General features: G+C 40.1%; 1 protein-coding gene across 4 annotated transcripts in view; it reads left to right on the plus strand.

The window, feature by feature from the left end:
• LOC109969320 (transcription factor E2-alpha-like) overlaps positions 1 to 19,971 on the plus strand; it is a 25,541-nt gene extending 5,570 nt beyond the window's left edge. For 2 of the 4 annotated variants that reach the window (XM_020616127.1, XM_020616126.1), the window contains 17 exons: positions 4,061 to 4,134; positions 5,126 to 5,201; positions 6,876 to 6,916; positions 7,094 to 7,229; positions 8,182 to 8,231; positions 9,451 to 9,547; positions 9,942 to 10,078; positions 10,213 to 10,366; positions 10,502 to 10,560; positions 10,668 to 10,746; positions 12,901 to 12,977; positions 13,107 to 13,280; positions 13,415 to 13,526; positions 13,636 to 13,768; positions 16,556 to 16,797; positions 17,193 to 17,339; positions 17,468 to 19,971. In XM_020616127.1, coding sequence (XP_020471783.1) covers positions 4,061 to 4,134; positions 5,126 to 5,201; positions 6,876 to 6,916; positions 7,094 to 7,229; positions 8,182 to 8,231; positions 9,451 to 9,547; positions 9,942 to 10,078; positions 10,213 to 10,366; positions 10,502 to 10,560; positions 10,668 to 10,746; positions 12,901 to 12,977; positions 13,107 to 13,280; positions 13,415 to 13,526; positions 13,636 to 13,768; positions 16,556 to 16,797; positions 17,193 to 17,332 — 1,781 coding nt within the window. In that variant the 3' untranslated portion in view covers positions 17,333 to 17,339; positions 17,468 to 19,971. Of the gene's footprint in view, positions 1 to 4,060; positions 4,135 to 5,125; positions 5,202 to 6,875; positions 6,917 to 7,093; positions 7,230 to 8,181; positions 8,232 to 9,450; positions 9,548 to 9,941; positions 10,079 to 10,212; positions 10,367 to 10,501; positions 10,561 to 10,667; positions 10,747 to 12,900; positions 12,978 to 13,106; positions 13,281 to 13,414; positions 13,527 to 13,635; positions 13,769 to 14,872; positions 15,112 to 16,555; positions 16,798 to 17,192; positions 17,340 to 17,467 lie in introns of all 4 variants that reach the window. The other 2 variants (XM_020616124.1, XM_020616125.1) reach the window with 2 other exon arrangements.
• Positions 19,972 to 19,997: the final 26 nt, after the last annotated feature.

Here is a 19,997-nt window from a genome sequence, read left to right on the forward strand (position 1 = left end):
TCATATCTGTAGAAGGGAAGTGCGTTTTTCATCTGGGAAACCTGTTGAAATGAAACAGGATATTGAAGCAAAGATAAAAGGTAAGGCAAGCGGTGGCAGGGTGGAGTATAAGGGGCTCTATTTCTTCTGTTCACTTGAGGGCCACTTACTGTACATGTTCTTTTGTCAAGGCAAGGTGTGTGCTCATAAAAGAGATGTTGCTGTTAGCAAGCCAATGGCTGCTGACATTGAATTTCATCCTTTTAAATTATACTCCACCCAAAATATGTCCTTTCAGTATCAAACACTCACACTTGTTAGCTCTAAAAATATTTGTTGATTTCGCCTTCACACAGAGCAGCCTAAGTTTTACAGCACTGGCAAAAGGTTTCAAGACATTTTCTGTAATATCTTCTGTCCTACTTCTCCACTTCTGCCCATCCACACTCTAAACATGCTCAGTTTATAGAGAGCCAAAATCAAGTCATCACATCTGGTTAGCCTCTGTTCCAGTATCTTAACTGACTATGCAATTTCTCATTTACCATTTTTTCATTGGTCATTGTTCAAAAACTAAATGCAGTCCTTGGGATTTTTTTTTTCATATTCTAAGTCAAGCCACCAACAACTACAACATTTTCTACTGAAAGTTGAAACCTTTGTGGTTTTAACAAGGTTAATTAAAAATGTATTTTTGTAGCATTGGAAAAAATTGAGTTCCCCTGATCGCTTTGCAGCACAGCACACACTGTTATTTACACACACTGTTATTTAGTGTACTCTTCTGGACTTCAGCAGTCCAAATAGCACAACTTTAACTGTGTGCTTCTGATATTGGTCTCATGTCTCTCAGCCAAGCTTTAAAAAACATATTAAGATAGTAATAGTTACAGCCACCTCTCAACTCGAGACCTCAGTTCAGTTCTGCCACCAGTCGACCAGCATCAGCTGGTGACGTTTCAGCCACGACGGGCTCAGGCTTCTGGAAAATGGTGTTCATTAAAAGCCAGGTAAAAATATTATGTCATTGCCAGTAATATGTTGTTTTAAAGAAATATATCTATAGTGTAAGCAAATGTAGTGAAACTCACAACATATTATTGGAAACAGCTGTGTTCCAAAGCTGGATTTTTACTTATTAGCCAGATTAGAAATCTCAGTGGGATTTTGAATGAAGTTTTCTTTCTTCCAGAACACAACCTGGAAGTTCCAGTTTCACTTCGGTTCACTATTTAGCTATATTTTGGCAAGATGGTGATTGTGTTACAGAGTATGTAGATGGTCAGTGGAGAAGTGGTATATGAAGTTTCTTTAGGTTGTTTATAGTGAAAACTCATTTTGGGTGGCTGATCATGTTACGGAATAATTTAAAGGAATAATTTGTTTATTTGTATATTTTCTAGCTCTACCTTAGCATCAGTCAGAGTGACGTTGCCAGGTTTGGTACAGTCAGCCCTGTTCAGAGGCCTGTACTTAGCCCTGTCACTAACACACTGACACACAAGCCGTACTCCCACAGGTACTTTGACAGTTGGATAGATCAGAGCAGTACTGCTTGATGTTCAGGTAGGATATGTGGCTAAAGGAATAATTACAGAGAAAAATGTGCCTCTGTGTGCGGTTTATGTTTGTACCTATGTCGTAAAGTTGCAAACACCATGTAAATTCTTGTCTGTTCTTGTGATCATCTTAGTTTCAGTGACTTGGTCAAACTGTATTACTGCTTTCTGTGGAGCAGCTGCCATGTGTTTTCCTTATAGGGTCAGTTATATGCCTTTTTTTATCCCATATGTTTAGGGTTTCGGGTATGTTGAGGTTTAACATGTGGGGCTATGGAGAACATTGCTACTAGAGCCTTCAGTGATGATGATCAGATCTCTGCTCTGGTTTTACTGTATGTGCCCATTCAATCCCTTTCACTAAAGCAGTTTTCAGTGCGCTTTCATTTTTTGGTCACTGGAAACCGAGAATCCTAAAATGTATTTTTAAACTTCAGTGTGAGCTCAAATGCAGAAGGGGAAGACTTTCAAATTTGCATAAAGTGTTACATTTTTCAAACACAGATGTATTAGCAAATCACAGAAACTAAAGAATGTTAAAGTCATAAGTAGATTTACTAGTTAAAATTGTAATTTCAGGCAAATGTTGTGTTCAGATGGTATGTTCAAATGTATATCATTTCACAGTGTCAGAACAAAGCCACTGAAATGTACTCTAAGCTGTATACGTGGGTTATGGCACAGTGTTGCATTTGAGAAGTCCCTGGTGACTCACAGGTTAAAACAGCCAGACGTGTTATTGTACATTGTTCAGTTTTTCATTAACAGTGTTCACTCTCTTGAGATTTGATCTGACATTATGTTTTTTGTCTGTGACTCACTTTGCCAGGGGAAGGAAGAAGGTGTGTAGACTAAACGGCACACTCAGTTATAGGTGCCTGGGGCAGTGTTCCTGTAAAAACGAAGACATCTGCAAGTTTGGTCAATGTATGTGCCGGAGTTGTGCTCATGAAGCCGATGACTCAAGCTGGTTGTCTGTTTCCAGTATTTCTTCCTGTGTAATTACAGACTAGCCATGCTTAAAGGGGTGTTGCGTGCTGGGAGGAGAAGTGCATTGGGGTTCACCAGAGAATTTGTCTGATGTTACTCACCCTTTTCTTCATTTTTCTCTTTCTGGCCCTGGTGTCCGTCTGAGGACTGCACTACTCATGGTTTCCTCATAGTTTTTTTTCGCTTCTCGTGGCACCAATGAAATTTGTTTTGTCACATCCTTTCATTTTGTCTTTCAGAATGTCATTTTATTTCAAACCTCTAAAACACTCATCTGTATATAATGTTTAGCACTGTGATCTCTTGTGTCTCTTTGAGTATTCAGTTTCTCCAACTGTTTAACAACTAAATGTGAAGCACAAACAAGCCAAGGCAGCAGAAACAAAAACTATAACTCATGCCAATAAGACAAAGCATTAATGTGGTCAAAACATAGAAGCCCCACTTGTCTCTAAACCTGAATTTTATGAGACAATATTGACACTGTAGGTGGATTATTAAATTTTAGAATGTAATAGGAGAATAAGCAAACTAGACTCCTTAAATAGTATGCACTGAACTTTTTGTCTGATTAGTTTACATGTGAAAAAATCAACTTGAAGTCTCAAAAGTATAATGCAGTCATGAACACACAACAATGAATTTGAGCCTTTCCTTGTCTGCAGCTTGGAAACTGATGACCATTCAAGCATTTTCTTTATCACCTTTGATTGATGTGGAGATTGACGGTCAGCCAGAGAAGAGACAAGACATTTTCACCTTCATCTCTTATTCTGCTGGTGTCGTGCGTATAGATCACAGTTGTCACGGCAATCCAGCGTGTCTCGGTGCTGTGGACCCATCATTCTGTTTTGCTGCTGATCTTGTCGTGATTCTAACCCGCCTCTACTTCCCTCCTCTCTCCCCTCTCTGCTTTTTAATTAGACAACAAAACACACATATGAATATTCATAGAGCTTTGCTTCATTAATATGCACAATTATGCAAATCAGCACACAATTAAGCTTCAGCTCTCCTCTGGAGATGGCTGTGTTGCCGTATAAGAGGCGACTGAGAGAAAGGGGACTGGCAGGAATTTCTGCTTCACCAGTCTTTAAAATAACTCCTTTCAAACATGTTCACCTTTCTGTAAGCTGAAGTGCTCTGACCAGAGATAACATGTGTCAGCTATGTAAGACTGAGACCTTGCCTCTGTGTTAAGGTGAAGGTGTGGGCCAAATGTGAGAGAATAGATGGGTGATGAACGACTGTTGCCATGGAAAATGTAAAGGAGTGTAGTGGGGGAATGTTGAGGATGATTCTGGGAGCCTCATACTGGGTGTTAATTATTCAAACTTCCTACAGCTCATATCCACACTACGTGACAGTGCTGTTACTATGCTGTCTTTGTGTGAGCTTTGAAGAGAAGTGCATCCCTGAAAACCCGTATCAAAGCAGGTCATCATTCTCTGAAGTTAAACTTTGCTGTCAGAAGCTGAAGTGTAAATCTCTGCCTTATAGATATAGGCTTAACCCAGTTCTTTGTCTTCCAGGTATAGATGAGAGGAGTGGGTCCAGTCCCTGGGGGCCAGGAGAACAGAACAGTCCGTCTTTCCACCAGGGAAGGGTACAGTTCATCTTCACTTATTAAATTGAACCTGGCCATGTAGATGTCATGCAGCTGAGCTAGAGCTAGAGCAAAGCAAAGCAAAAGTTTGAGTGATCGTGTGATAATAAATCCTTACACATACAAACTGTGTGTGACATGGGCTGACAAAGTGTTCATCCTACATCTAACCAACACCAGTATGGTCATAGGTAAATACAAAGTTATCACCTGCTTCACAAATATTAGACCCTCTCATTAATCTTTATATATCTCATACAATGTTGGTTTGTGTCTCACTAGATATTGTGAGTCAGCTCAGAAAGCCATGCTCTTGTCCAGATACTGAAAAATATCAAACATGTTTGCAGTTATTGAAGCATCCCACATTACATCTACCAACACTTTAAAGAGATTAACAGCTTACCTGTAAACTGCTCAGATGACATTGTGAATGGTGTCTTTCTACTGGACTAATCTATGGATCTTGCTTGCTTTGTTTGTACACCTTATGAAAAGTCAGTGCGACAACTTATGCCATATAATTATATTCAAGTGATTTTACTTTAAGTAGAACAGAACAAAACAATATCAAGGACGAGCTGCTGTTATTCAGTCCCATGATTACCATACAATTCCCATCGTATAGTGAAGTGTTTCCCACAGGCTGAGAATTAATTTTTGTTAATCACTCCAGAGACATTTTCAGGTCAGCTGCAAAAACAACACAGTGCAGCTCACAAGCCAACTTTCAGACAGAAGGAAGTAATTTGCCAGGTTTCTCTCGGCTAATTCTCTGATCTACTATCATCAAACCGCTGCACATGAAGAATGCACAACAAGAAGATAATAAAAGACTGCAAATGAATATCAAGAATCATGTACAAGATGTAATAGAAAGCCTAAAAACTCAAGCCAACCACATTGTCTTCTATTATTGTTGATGATGGAACTAATTAATATATAATGATTTATTTTTATATCCCTAATGTCTGTGCTGTGTTTCTCTCAGGGTTATGAAGAAGAAGGCCTTTACAGTGAGCAAGAGAGTTTGGCCTCTGCTCCCATATTTGGATCAGGGATTGTTGGTAAGAAGGTTTAAGCTGCTGCAGCACGGACATTATAGCTTCCACATCTTCTTTTCTTTGGGATCAGTGTTTCTAATTATAGGACTTAATGTCAGAATAGCACGCAGATTGATACACACGTTTATGTGAATGGACTGTGGCTGACAGTGGGTCTCATTTACCAACCATTCTTAAGAACAAATCTGTTTGTAAAATCCACTTACCAAGTTTTCATGAAGATACTGGAATTCACCAATGTTTTCTTTTCTGGGATTTGTTCTTAGGTAAGAACAGAATCTACGCACACTCAGGAGCACATTATGCACATTTGAGTACTGACATGTTTGTGTTTGTGTGTGAAATAACTGGATTAGTTTTCTTCAGTTCTTATATAATATAGATTTAAGTTATAATAATTTTGTCATGATTAGTATTTATTTAATATTTTTCCCATTATTTTATGTATTCCCAGTATTTGTTCTTTTAAAACTAATAAACACTGCACTAAAAATGACAGCAAGCAATTGTTTGTTTTTAAGGATTTAATATTTATTTAGCTTTTACATTGTGATTATTTGTAGGTTAAAATTAGGAAACACATTACTTAAAAACTAAACATGTTTAAGTACATATCTTCATTTCTAATAATTGGTAAATTAAGTGTCTCTCAGATATTTTGACCGGTGTGTAAGCGTTTGGTTGTCCAACACCTCATCTGAGATCAGACTCAGGGCAGTTGAAGGGACCTGGGAGGTCTGTTCAGCTGATGGCACACCTGAGAGAGCCGTGTATGGCCCTAATGCGCTGGTCCAGCTCAGATAACTCTGGACCAGCCTGTCCTCCTCCACTGGTCAGCGTCTCTCTTCCATGTTTGTTTTGTTGCCTCGGATTTGAGATCCGACCATCTTTGTAATTCAACAGTTGTGCGCCCTTCTCCTTATACAGTGTTCACTGATCGAGTAAGAGCTTCCCATGCACCTATTTTGTTTTATTTTATATCCACTACTAACGCTACTAAATATGGCAGCTCATTCACTGTTCTCTACTTTATGTGGACATTGGTGGGCCACTAACCTATGCTAATTAGGAACAACTGGCATGCACTTTCAACTTGCGAACACATGGGATTCAACAGTACTGGAACACAGGTGCAAACAATTCTGCGGTTTAAGAACGTATCCATGAATCAGATGTAGACATTTCTTAGGACCAAACCAATGCTTAGGAAGATGATGATTGAGACCCACTGAGTTGTTTCTTTGTGAGAGTAGAATTTCACAGGTTAGACATACCACTTTAGGGCAAATCATATTTATGGCATGAAGGGGTGCAGGGTATTCAGGGAGGATGTGGAGGAGGGGTTTGTTCACTGAGAAAGGGTGGGAGTATAAAGGGCGCCCATGCACAAACAAGGCTCTCCCTTGGGACTACAGCGGCCTATAGCTCGCTTCTGTTTAACTGTCTGGGGAGGGGACAGAGGTTGTGCACAATTGCCCCAGAACCATTTATAATGGGCCAATTTGTTGTTGTTTTGCTGTCCACAGCCATAAATGCCACACATCATCATATACACTGACACGGCAGATGGGAGGCACCCAAATGGAGAAAGGGGAATAGCCAGTTTTGTGTTTAATAATACTTTAAAAGCCCAATTTTCACAATCATGACCTAATTTCATTTCCTTTCTTCTAACAGGGAAGACTGAGCGAGGACCATACTCATCATTTGCAACACAGGTAAACCAGGCAGAGATGCAGATATCATCCCTTCTCTCCTCTTTCTCTTTTTAACAAATTGTGTCCCTTTGGCAGTTTTCTTGTAGTTGTACCACTTTTAATTTACTTACATATGATTTACTTTTACCTATCCTGTTACACTACATGGGCTTTTGCTTTGTTTTACACTGTCTTTAGCCCACCTTCCTGCCTAGTGAGATACCCATGCCTAGTCCTGATGCCCTTTCCCCATCTGGCCTGAAGCCCAACTCCCAATTTTATTCCTCCTATGAAGGGAGCAACCCTCGCAGGAGACCCGCACAGGACCCCATTGGTAAGACCGTGAAGAACTTGTTCAGTACAGAGCTGAACACAGTCATAAATAGGGATGTATAATATTGACAAAAAAAATTGCATCTACGTATTTTCTGGGATTTTGAGGATAACGATAAGCAGACAATAATTTGCATCTTTCAAAAATGTGTTTGATAAAGTCCTGCTCTTGCTAATAGCATATTAATTGTTGCTTACTAATGATAGTAATGGAAACAGCATTTAAGGAAATCTGGTGTTAGTTATATACTTAAATCTGAAGCACTCAGATACTTAGCTGAGTGTTTTTGCACTGCTAGCTTGGCTGATATAGTCTTGTTACGCACAAGCTGACTTCCGAAGCTTTTCATATTCTGTGTGGTTAGTTTGCAGATGGTGAAACAAGCTGTCGAGTTTGTTAAAGACAACAGCAACCAATTTCCGACAGAGTTTGCAGATTGTCATTTTTTGATCAACATTTGTCTTTTTAAATACCTTCATGTGAGTTAGGATGATCCACGTCTGGCAATTAAATCTAATGGCATAAACTGCGAGGCTGGTGGTGTCTGTAATTTGTTTCCTGGTGCTTTTGCTCACTCATTTTTAACTTTGGTAACGCATCAAGATAATATCGTAGACGATATATGCACACCCCTAGTCACATTTGTCATCAGAAAAAAGTTTCTTTTGTTCTGATTTGCATTTATTCTTATCATCACTTCTGGTGAGGTTTTAAAAACTGTCTGAGGAATCTCACTTCTTAGTAGGAGGAAGTGCAGTCAATAAGTTCTCAACAAGGAAAGCGCTGAATAACTTCAGACTAGAATACCTTTGGATTATGCATTAATGAGTAGTCACAAAGTCAGTAGGGCTTCAGAAGGAAAGGAGTTCATTAAAAAAATCTCTTGGTTGGTGGTTGATCTTTGAGTGAGCAAGCATGCTTATGTGACTTCACTCTCTTCCCTTCCCCTCAGAACCACAGCCAAAAAAGATCAGGAAGGTGCCCCCTGGCCTGCCCTCTTCGGTGAGTACTAACATCCAGAAATGCTGCAGCCATGTACTATATCTGAGCTCCTCCAGTTGGTCAACGGGTGCCTGTGTTTTCTTGTTTTAAGCCTCTTTTTACATTCATCAACCTGGAGCATCTTGTCTCTCCTTGGCTTATAGAGCAGTAGGATAGCTATAGTACAGGACATCCAACTCCTACAGCTGTGTGTCTGCATCACCAATGTAAAAAAGAAAAGGGGGGGCAGCAGTCATTCACCCCAGTCACTCATTTGCAGCATATATTTATAGTGTGTTGTATTTGTAGGCCCTTTGCTTTATGGCCATATTTCTTCCCCTCTGCCAAGTCTACTCATTAGATCACTGGAGGGAATTCATACTGGGCTTTGGTGGTTTTTACTCCACCTCATTTTTTCCCTCCCACACTCTCGCTCTCTCAGCGCTCTATTTCCTCGTCTTCTCTGTCCCCTTTCCACCACCACCACGAACAACAGCCCTCCCCTTTCTCTCTCTCCCTCCCCCATCCCTCTATCCCAGCTGCCAGCGGAGTTGGCTGCCATCCAGGATTCAGCAGATGGTTCAGTAATTAGGAGTGCATCTCTCCATTCCCTCTTCTCCTCTCCCCTCTTTTTCCTCTCCTTTTCTTTCTGTTTAATCAAATTACAGAGGAAAACTTCAGTCCATTTGGATGCAAGTTTTTCAGACACAGTTTGATACTTGATTTTCATCTAGAATAGTCTTGATTGAGAAGAATATGATTGTTCAGTACACTGGTGGCAGAGCGACTGCAGCTCCCATTATATTGTCACATCTCACTGTGTTAAAAGAGAGTGAATTATGTTTCTGTAAACCATTGTCAGGCTGTTTTTATTTAACAGAATAATATGTAAATGCCTTACTGACATGGGAGTCGGGGCCCAAAAAATTCACTTTGGAGAAATGTGCTACTGTTTGTTGAATTGAGTAATAAACCAAGGAAGGAACACACACTTGTAAGAGCTGTGCTTAAACAGGTATTTAATGCATGTATTTCTTTTTTTACTTTGACATCTTTTCAGACAGAGCCAGATAATATTTTTTCAGAATCAGAATCAGAATTTTTGGAAGGAAAATTAGTTTGCTACCTAGCTAAGTTTTGTGTTCTCTTGTTTATAGTAATGCAGGCTTATTATAATACGTTTTCAAGCACTGAGCTGAACAATTTTCTTTCCTTTTTTCTCTGTGTGTGTCTGCTGTAGGTTTATGCACCAGCCTCAGCAGAGGATTTTAACAGGGATGGTGCTGGCTACCCAGCCTCCAAGCCAGGAAACATCTACCCACCTTTGTACATGCAAGGTCAGCTGAAACAAGATTTTCTTAAAGAACTTTATCTTGTTAATTGTGTCAGCTTGAAAAGTTCAATCTGACCAAGGTGCTTTTGTTAGATATAGAAAGATGTATCACACTCTTACACAGAGGATAAGAGTTTCTTTACAATCAGTGCGGTTATGAAATGAGTTTCCTATAATATACTTATGAAAGTCCAGATAAGCGTTCTACAGGCGCTGTAGCCGTATGTCAGTGAACACCCTGTGCTGCCTGGGTGCTGAATGGTACATCACGGCTGAATGAAGTCATCACAGTAATATGACATGTCTCATATGTGGCCTTCATTGTCTTTTTGTATCCGCTGGCTGGTTATCCCTCGCCCTTCTTGCTCCCCCTTCCTCCACTGGATGCTCCCTGACAGAAGGCCTCCACCCACCCTCCGACCCATGGGGCTCTGTTGGGTCAATGGTTCAGCCAGGTTATTCTCCCATGTTGGGCAACTCCCCCCATCTGAGCCAGCATGGCCCCTTCACTGCCATCAACCCCCAAGACAGACTGGTGAGCTCTGCCTTCACAATTTTGACTTGTTTATGAAGACAAAATGAGGTCTTTGACACTTTTTGACCAATGCATCATTCAGGGTTTCTGTCTGGTTGTGCAGTTAAATTATGATCTTATTATTTGCTTCCAAGAAACGGCAGCCACTACCCCTCTCTCCACAAAACTACCCCCTGCATGGCAGTGAAGTGAATGGGGCTCATCCTGCTGGCTTCCACTCTAGCTCCAGTGGCTTTGGGGGCCCCAGTAGCCATACACCCCCTATTGCTGGCACTGACACTATTATGGGTAAACCCTCAAATATGTGTGCTCTTTTGTTCTAAACAGTGTTCTTAATGTTTTCGTGCATACTGTCACATAGTTAAGTTGATACCGTATATAGGCTCTGATTGAAATGCTTTGTGCCACTCCCCCCAAATCAAGCCAAACGAGGAACAGTGCCTGGGAGTTCGGGTGATGAGATCGGAAAGGCCCTGGCATCTGTAAGTAGCAAATGCATATTTATTAGCAAAACAAAACTTACAAAGAGTTCTACATTTCTGTAGTACATTGTGTTTACGAAATTAAAAACAAAAACTTCTGTATCCAGATCTATCCTTCAGACCCAAACAGTAACGCCTTTCCTCCGTCCCCTTCTACTCCCTCTGGCTCTCCACGGGCTGTATCAGGTGAGTGAGGAGCTGCAAGCATGTTTCCCTGAGGCCTCAAGGTCATCTGGCTGTTTGTTCAACACAGGGTCTTTCCTGTTGTGTAGAGGATGATTAAAATGAAAAGTGTATTGTTTTCATTCTGACTAAGCCTGAATGGTTCCTAGTGGCAATGCAGCTCCATCTATCGGGTTGAAAATAGAAGTAAAAGATGTTAAAATTCCTCATTTTTGTAGGGATGTTATTCAAATTCTATTATGATCTGATTCAGTATTCCCACATGTATGACTGTATACTGCTGTGTGTGACTGTATTTATTGCCAAACATGAGCTTAGCACAGTTTAGAATTGCCCCTGAAAAATCTGATTGGTTTACAGAATACATTTTTTTTTCATGTCCTGGCCCTGAACATACAGGACAGGGCTATCTCTGCACTTTTGAAAATAACACGGATAACTGTATTTTTCTTTGTGCACACTGTAAATGTAACTCCCTCCCTCCACAGCTTAAACTTCACATGATCTTTTGAACATACGCACACCATCTAAATATAACTTGCGAGAGAGGAAGGGAAAATGCAGTAAAAATAAAAGGAGGGTGGCTCACTTCTCTATTTGTCTCCTCTATACACTTCATACATAACATTCTCCTGCTGGCACCATAATCTAAAAGGGAAAAACAAGATGATAGCGACGAGTCCAGTAAATTTAAATTAAGGAAATATTTCACTTTAAAATTATGGATTTGATTGATACTTTGGTCACAGTATAGAACACACCTTAATGTTTTATATTTACTATATTTTTATCTTTGACTTTAGTTTCAAATCCCCATCAACTTACTTTCACATGTTAAAAATGTACAATCAGTAAGGACCTCTTTCATTGTGTCTTTTATATTCATAATGTTCAACACCAAGTACTCAGTAAATTACTGTATCAACAAACAGTAATGACTTAAATGTGATTACATCATACATTATAATACAGGATTTTGCCAAAATTAGTAACAAAATGCAACAGTGTAGTACAGTGTAGGGAGACTGGAAGTCCCAAGTTTAAAGCCCAGTTGTATTGGGGGGACAAGCAAAAATGGAACGACCATTTGGATAAATGGGTATCCGCAAAAATCCACAGCTGAGTGTGGAGTAGTACTTCTGCATTAATGTGTTAGGACATGATCTGTTTTGATTACAGCAGCTCAGTTGATGCAGTCAGTGACTGCAGTAATATAGTCATGGTAAAAAATATATTACACCCCTGCATTTCTGTCAGATGCACAAAAAAGCAGAGAAAAGCCAACTCTGATACATTTCCACACAGAACTCCAAACATGGACTGTACAGACTTATTGACATCCTCAACTTAATGACTCACAAAATAACTGAAATCAATTGCTTCCTGTAACCATCAGTAAGTTTCTTACACCTCTCTACTGGATTTTGGACCAACTGCTCCAGGTCTCTCAGATTTGAAAGGTTCCTTTTCCCAGCTGCTGTTCTCAGATCTCTCCACAGGTGCTCTATGGGATTTAGATCTGGACTCATTGCTGGCCACTTCGGTGCATTGTCTTAAACCATGTCTGGGGGCTTTTTGAAGTCTGCTTTGGGTCACTGTCCTGCTGTAAGACCCATGACCTCTAACAGAGCCAAAGTTCTGACACTGGGCCCTACACTGTGCCCCAGAATTCAGGAGTAGTCTTCAGATTTCATAATGCCATACACCCAGTCAAGACATTCAGTGCCTTAAGCAGCAAAGCAATCCTAGAACATCAGTGAACCTCCACCGTGTTTGACTGTAGGGACTGTGTTCTTTTCTTTGAAGGCCTTATTTTGTTTTCTGAGAACAGTAGAATTATGTGCTCGACCAAAAAGCTCTATTTTAGTCTCATCTGTCCACAGGACATTCTCCCATGAGGATTGTGACTGTGATTTTTGAAAAGGTGTTAATAATTTTGTCTAGTCCATTTTTGGAGTTCTGTGTGGAATGAATCAGTTTTAGTTTTTGTTTTTCTTTGTTTTTTTGTGTTGTTCCAATGCAAAAAAGAGAAATAAACATGAGAATACCAAAGAATTTGTGATTGTAACAGTTTTCTGGGAGCATTATCAGGGTTGGCAGTATTTTTGGCCAGGACTGTATCTGAGAAAATCTTGTCATCCTCTTCTTTTTCTCCAGGCTCTACATCCCAGTGGACTCGGTCCTCTGGCCAGGCCACACCTTCACCTAGCTTTGAGGGTGGAATTCAGTCCATGGTGAGTCAGTGTCTCCTTTTTACTTTTCCATCTTAGGGATGCAGCAAAATAATGTTCAAGTATGCTACATAGAGATTAATACAGATGAATTCACACATGACCTTCTGCCATTGTTTTCCTTCTTTGTAGCAGAGTAAAATGGAGGATCGTCTAGACGAAGCCATCAATGTTCTTCAGCGTCACGCCAGCGGACAAGGAGTGACAGGAATGGCTGAAATGCACAGTCTGCTGTCGTCTGGCTTAGGGTTACCTCCAGGTTTCAGCAGTGCAGCACTTGGATTGGTCAGTCGTCTGCCTGGACTGGTGAGATGGATGAACAGGAGCATAGGGAGGGGAGTGAAGGACAGACTGAATGGAATTTGATATTCTAAACTCTAGTTGGCACATATTACAAATCTTAACAAGGTAATAGAGAACATTTTCATTGTTGTTTTTAGCTGTCCAGTCACCATGAAGACTCTGTCAGCCTGCCCTCTAGTGGAGGACTTTTGCACAGTCACCATGGCTCCACATCTGTCCAGACAGGTTCACTGCCTGAAGGTTTTACCGGTGAGACTTTCTGTTGCTTTCTGCTTCTCTGTTTGCTTTTATTCAGAGTGTGAGAAACTACTTTAAATTAAAAGTGCTCAAAGCCTTTGTTCCTGAACTCTGTGTACAGGCCTGCCTGGTAACCTAAATCGTTCCGATGGTGGTGATATCAAACAGGAGGAGAGGGAAGATGAGGAGAACTGCTCCGTTACTGACAAGTCAGGGGATGAGAAGAAAGAAATGAAGGCCCGCCTTCGAACAAGGTTTTTTGGTTCACATAACATAAATACCTATCTGTTAATGCATGCAATTTAATGTCAGATAATCCTGCCGTACTTCAAGTATAATATATGTCAAGAAATGGTCTTTCAACATTTCTATATATGATTGTTTATTGTGATTAATTCCTCATTTATTTCAACTAAAGACTTACAGACCACAGTGTTTAAAGACACTAATTATGGAAGGACTTGTGCCTAATTTTTTCCTGCATGTTAACACAGACTGACCAGCTGTAAATATATTCTTGTAACACCTTTCATCTTATTATCACACTGAGTTGAGCAAGACTTAAGTGGTTTAAACACTCAGCTGACACGCAACCATTCCTCTTACCCCCTAAATTACCCTTGCTTGTTGGAAAGGCTTGATTCATACAGCCAGTAATAAATGCTAATTTGTCTTCCACTTCAAACATGTTTTAAATTTCTAAATTTAATTTTATTGAATTATTAAAACATTGAACTTTTTAGAAGTGTTAGGTAGGATACTGTAACTATCATTTACTCTTGTTTGGAGAATTAAAAAGTACATGATCAAATTAGCTTGTCCCTTTAGGCAAAAAGACCAACTCCTTTTATAAATCTGACATCCTTACAGATGTGATTGTGTCAAAGATAAAGATTAGTAAGTAGAAGTGTCATAATTTAGCCTGGTAAAGGTACAGATGAAAGACAATTACAGAGCAAATGATTGGGAGAAACCTTGGTTAATAAGTGGGACTTATACAATCACAGTTGTAAACACTGCCATGGTTGTCAGTCACATTATGAGGCAGCCAATGTCAGTGTTAATAATGGCTGAATCTCATTGTTGATGCAGTTTGTTCTGGTTGGAATATGCTGTCTTGATTTTTGAGACTTCACTGGTCTTGGTACCGTTTGGTGCTCAGACCACACCCAGTATGACCCACCTCTGTAGCAGTGTTTGTGACTGTGATTTAGTTACTCTAGATTTTCAGAGCTTTGATGACCTGTTGACATTATTAGACAAAGTTATTGCTCACCAAATTTCAGGAGTAATTTTCAGTGATCTATACCCAAACTGTTGTTTCCTTCCCTCTTCATCTGCCATTCACTCTTTACTAGTCTGGACGATAATGATGACGATGAAGATCTGCCAGTGGAGATTAAGGCTGAGCGGGAGAAAGTGCGGAGGTTGGCAAACAACACCCGTGAGAGGCTACGTGTGCGGGACATCAACGAGGCTTTTAAGGAGCTGGGTCGCATGTGTCAGCTCCATCTGAGCTATGAGAAACCGCAGACCAAATTGATCATACTGCAACAGGCCGTTAACATTATACTCAACCTGGAGCAGCAAGTTCGAGGTCAGTGGGTGTCCAAGGAGGAAGGAAGAGGAGGGGAAGGGTCTCTTTGCAAATGAAAACTCCCACATGGCTTCACTTCCCAGCTCCTGACATGGCCTGGTGGTTATTGTTAGTTATAAATTACTTAATTGTACTCATAGTAGTAGATATATTATGCCTGCTTACTGCTAGTGAATAGAGGCATTATTCTTTTTATAGTCGATCCTAAAATAATCAGAGTAAAGGCCATGGGAGTAGGAAGTGAAGCTGAGTGACTGTTTTTAACACAGGCTCATTCTCCAGTTCATCTTCTAAGGTTCTCGTCCTCTGGTAACACATACCTGCCGTTTGTTCTGATGCACTATGTGTTGCCCTGTCTCACAGCCTCCTGTCTGTTTTATGTCTCTGTGCCTCGCCCTTTAATTGGATTAACGCCTTTTTGTGTATTCATGCAACTTTACAGTGTTCCCTCATTATGTTATTAAATTGTAAAGTCATTTTAATTTCAAATCATTTATACCAGTATTTTGATGCCCTCTTCAAACCCATAGTATAGAATATAGCGTGAAAGACTTTCATGTGTATTAATTTGTCTTCAGCTTTGTTGCTGTGTCTCTGTGCTGCATGTCCAGGCCTTTTGAGCATGAGCCCTTTCATTGCCAACCTTTTTTGATACAGACCTTTGCATTTCTCCATTCACTCCCCCATCCTCTTTCATTTTCCTTTTACAGATGGCAAAGGTGACCTCCTCTTCCTCACATTCAGATAAATACATCTCGTACTGCTGATGTATTTAACATGATGCCTTCAGTATCTCCCCTTTGCTTTTCTCACCATGGCTCTCTCTATGTGCTGCACTTGGCACGGGGTGTTGCTTCCTCTTTCTCCCTTTCTCCCTCCTCATGAATTCTCTCATGCTTCTGGACAGTCACCGCATCCCTTCAACTTCCATCCTGGACCCCAGTGACCAAAGTAAAAATCGGTGTTGGTTGGTTAGACTTGAGGACAGATTTATTAGACGTGGTTATTCTTTTCAGCAGTTGTATCTTGATCTCCTATATATTTGTTCTTGGCTTGAAATCAGTTCATGTCGATCTTGCTCAACCTACAAGACTAAAGGTTTGACCGATTGAGAATATTTCCATTCATTTAGGATCTAAAAAAACAAAAACAAACTAGCTTTCAGAGTCCCTCCCTCAGCTCACTCTCCTGCGACACAGCCCCACTCCACTGGGATCTTTTTCACTGGTCTTGTCCAGTCTTGAAGTTAACATCATACTTAGATATTCATAAAAGATGAAGGGTTTCCCAGTAACAGAATAAGGGTTTTGAGGAGAATAAACACTAGTTTAAACACAGTATTGTAGAGTTAAACCAGTATAGCTCCAGTTTTAGTGAGGAAGTCTAGCCAGGGTTCAGTGAGGGTTGTGTTAACCAGCCCCTCCAACCCCCCTTCTCCTCTCAGCTGCAGCATTCTCTCTGTGAGTGATGAGAACCTGACTGCCGAGGAGAAAGAGCAGAGGGAGCGTGAGCGCCGCCTAGCTAACAATGCTAGGGAGAGGGTGCGTGTTCGCGACATTAACGAAGCCTTCAGAGAGCTGGGCAGGATGTGTCAGGTCCACCTGCAAAGCGACAAGGCCCAGACCAAGCTTGTCATCCTGCAACAGGCTGTCCAGGTCATCCTGGGCCTGGAGAAACAGGTGCGAGGTAGGTCAGCCAATACAGGAGGGTCTGATCCACCTTGGCAACAACCAAAAAAACAAGATTCCACATCTAAGGAAGTTTCCTTTTAAAGCTTTTCTCATCTGCTGTGTCCCTTCAGTTTTCTCTTTATTTGCCTGTCTCACTTTGAAATTTGATGAAAGGAAGAGAAAATGAGAATATTGGAGGAAGTACACCCCTACTGCTCTGGCACACTTCTACCATTGTTGTCCAAATTTTGATTTTCCTATCTTACCATCGTCTTTTCTGTTTTCCCTTTGTTTTGTCCTGTTGTGTCAAAATCTATATGAATCTCTTAAAGGACGTATTTATAAAAACATGATATGATAAACCATTCTTGCTTGTGTTTATAATCAGTGTGTGTTTCATTTATTTCAAAGAACGTAATTTGAACCCAAAAGCTGCTTGCCTGAAGAGGAGAGAGGAGGACAAAGTGTCGGGCATGGACCCTCAGCTACAGCTGGGCGGGGGTCACCCTGGTCTCGGAGGGGATGGACACAACCCTGTGAACCATATGTAATTCTCAGGTAAGCCCTCAGAATCTGCAGTGGGATTTGGACCTGTCAGTAAGTAACAACCAACACCTTGTACTCATTGCTTATTTTAAACATGTTTATGGAAATATATTCACTTCTTTTTCTCTGTTCTCTTCTAGTTCCTGTTGATTGTACAGCCTTTGGAACACGTGGCCTTAATGTATCATTGTCATGCATCTCAGTGTGTGTGTTCAACAACTTTTGGAGAGCACACACGCAAACACCTCATTGCTGACAAAGCAGGTGGCCGCATTCCTGACGATGAATACAAAAGTAACAAGCACAGTCATACAGAATAAATCATTACATGACAATACTTTGAACCAAGGACACTGGTTTGGGGACAGTGGAAGTTGGACATTGTTTATTATCATGTTTTTGTACAACATTTTGAAAAAGTTGCTTTACATGTTGGGGAGCAAAACGTTCTTGGATCAAATACAACTTTTCGATCAATTGATCATGTTGGCAAATTTAGACTTTGTATCACTGGATAGTTATTGGCATTCCCATCTGAGGAGGAGGTCTTACATTCTTTACAAGCAGAGGGACATAGAGTTTTTTGATTTTATGATTGAACACAATCTGCTTCAGTCCTAAAGCATAGTGTTTGGTGAAGAGAAATATAGCCATTTATGTTATCCTCTCATGGGAGACATCCTGCCGCTGACTGGGCAATCAGAGAGCTGACTACTCTTTCTGGTATGCTGGTAATTCTGGCTGTATGTTTTTTCTTGTTTTGTGAAAAGGTGCCACAGTCACAAACCTGTGGCTTCACATTTTATGGGAAATATATCTTTCTTTTTAAATGTGGATCCCTGAGTCTTATCTCTCGAAGACCTGTACATCTGTTATTGTCACTGCCATGCAAGTGGGATGGAAAAAATGCTGGAGAGAGACTCACACCCAACTCAAACACAAAGACTCTTCACAAATGCAGGATTAACAGTGATGTTGAATCAAATGCACCCAGGCATCCCAGCCTTCCTTCTTTGAGGCTGCCTTTGGATTTCACCCTCACATGTTAAACCATCATGATGTCAGTCACTCCGAGGCTCGGTCTCAAATCCTCCGACTCTGATACAGCCAGTGTCACATCATCCTGCCTACATCAATTCATACTTAAAGTCACTGTTACAGTACGGTGGACTTGCTTAACACAAATCTCAGAGCAATTTGTGCTGTGGTAAATAATGTTTTGCTAGAGCAAAATTAACTGAGTATTAAAAGGGATCAGGAGTGTTACTGCTACTTTGGCCACTGATTGACTTGTTTTGATTATTGCTCTGTGTTGAGCACTTATTGTTTTCTTTATTTTGTCCCATTTGAACAACTGCAAAACCTGTTGTAAGGATCTTCCTTTTGTAGAATTAATTTCTTTTTTGTTGTTTTATTTTTTTTACTTTGTAAGATAGTTGTACCAGTTTTGTTTCATTCAGAATGCTTTCATTTTTTTTTACATTGTTTAAATGTAAGACAATTATCAATTTAGATTCCAGGAACAAATATGAGGCGTTTTCCTTTGTGCCAGGTACTTATAAATGTTGGAAATGACTAAATTATCTGGCTGTAACATCACATGTTGTGATATTACTCTTGAAAACAAAAAACATAATTCTTGTTTCAACACAAACCTGTCAGTCCGTTTGTTATTGGATTGTTCTAGTGTTTGTGACCGTTTTTCTTTATATCAAACAATATTTTCTCTTCAGCACTCCCTCCACTCCGCTTCCTGATGTTCAGGTCTCTGATGGGCTTGTTGATTAGTTTGAGCGTAGGGAAGTAGGGGCACTCTGCACAATCTGCAACATAGCTCATTGTTTCATTGTGATATGAAGCATAAAATGAATTACAAAGGGTGGCCTTAGTCATTTTCCTGACTTTGGGAGTTTTGATAGTGGTTACTCCCCAGTGCCTGAATACTCCTCTGCTACATGGTGGATGATGTTGCATTTTAAGGATTTATAGGTTGTACTTTTTTTAATAATACAGATATATACAAACATATATACTTCACTAACCTCTGACAGTGTCTCAGAACATCTAAATGAGGGATTACATAAACAGACACTTCTTCCGTGTCATTAGATGTAAGTTGACTAATAACCTGGTCTACATTTTTGACACTGATTAATTTCTCATCTTTTTATGTACTGGTTTTGTTCAACATAATTTTGTCCTTGACTGGCATGTGCATTGATGTATGATATGTCCTTATCAGCTTTATCATTGTAAGCTGATACTGATATTTAGCAGTATTTGTTTTACAACTACTTTCACAAACTTTGCCCCGTGGAGTAGCCTCAGACTTGGTCTTGTTGTGATATGGAAAATCGCTACTGAAGACGTGGTATTTCTTTACATGAAAGATTTGTCTAAGTAACCAAGTATCAAAACATGCACCTGATATTCTTTGTGAACAAGCCCTTTGTCCTCAACAACACATGGCCTGCTACAGATCTTTTTTTTTGTCTTCACTGATGTTTGGGGACAACATCTATGTAGGCTACTTCCTCAAAGTGCCTCCAGTTTCCTATATTTTATATATAAAGTAGACATTGAGAACTGTTGTATATATAACAGAAATGTAGCAATAAATGTGCCATTTTAATAATAAACCCTACCTTTATCTGATATCTTTTTTAACTA

Source organism: Monopterus albus, unplaced genomic scaffold (assembly GCF_001952655.1).
Source record: "Monopterus albus unplaced genomic scaffold, M_albus_1.0 scaffold172.1, whole genome shotgun sequence".
Lineage (NCBI taxonomy): Eukaryota > Metazoa > Chordata > Actinopteri > Synbranchiformes > Synbranchidae > Monopterus > Monopterus albus.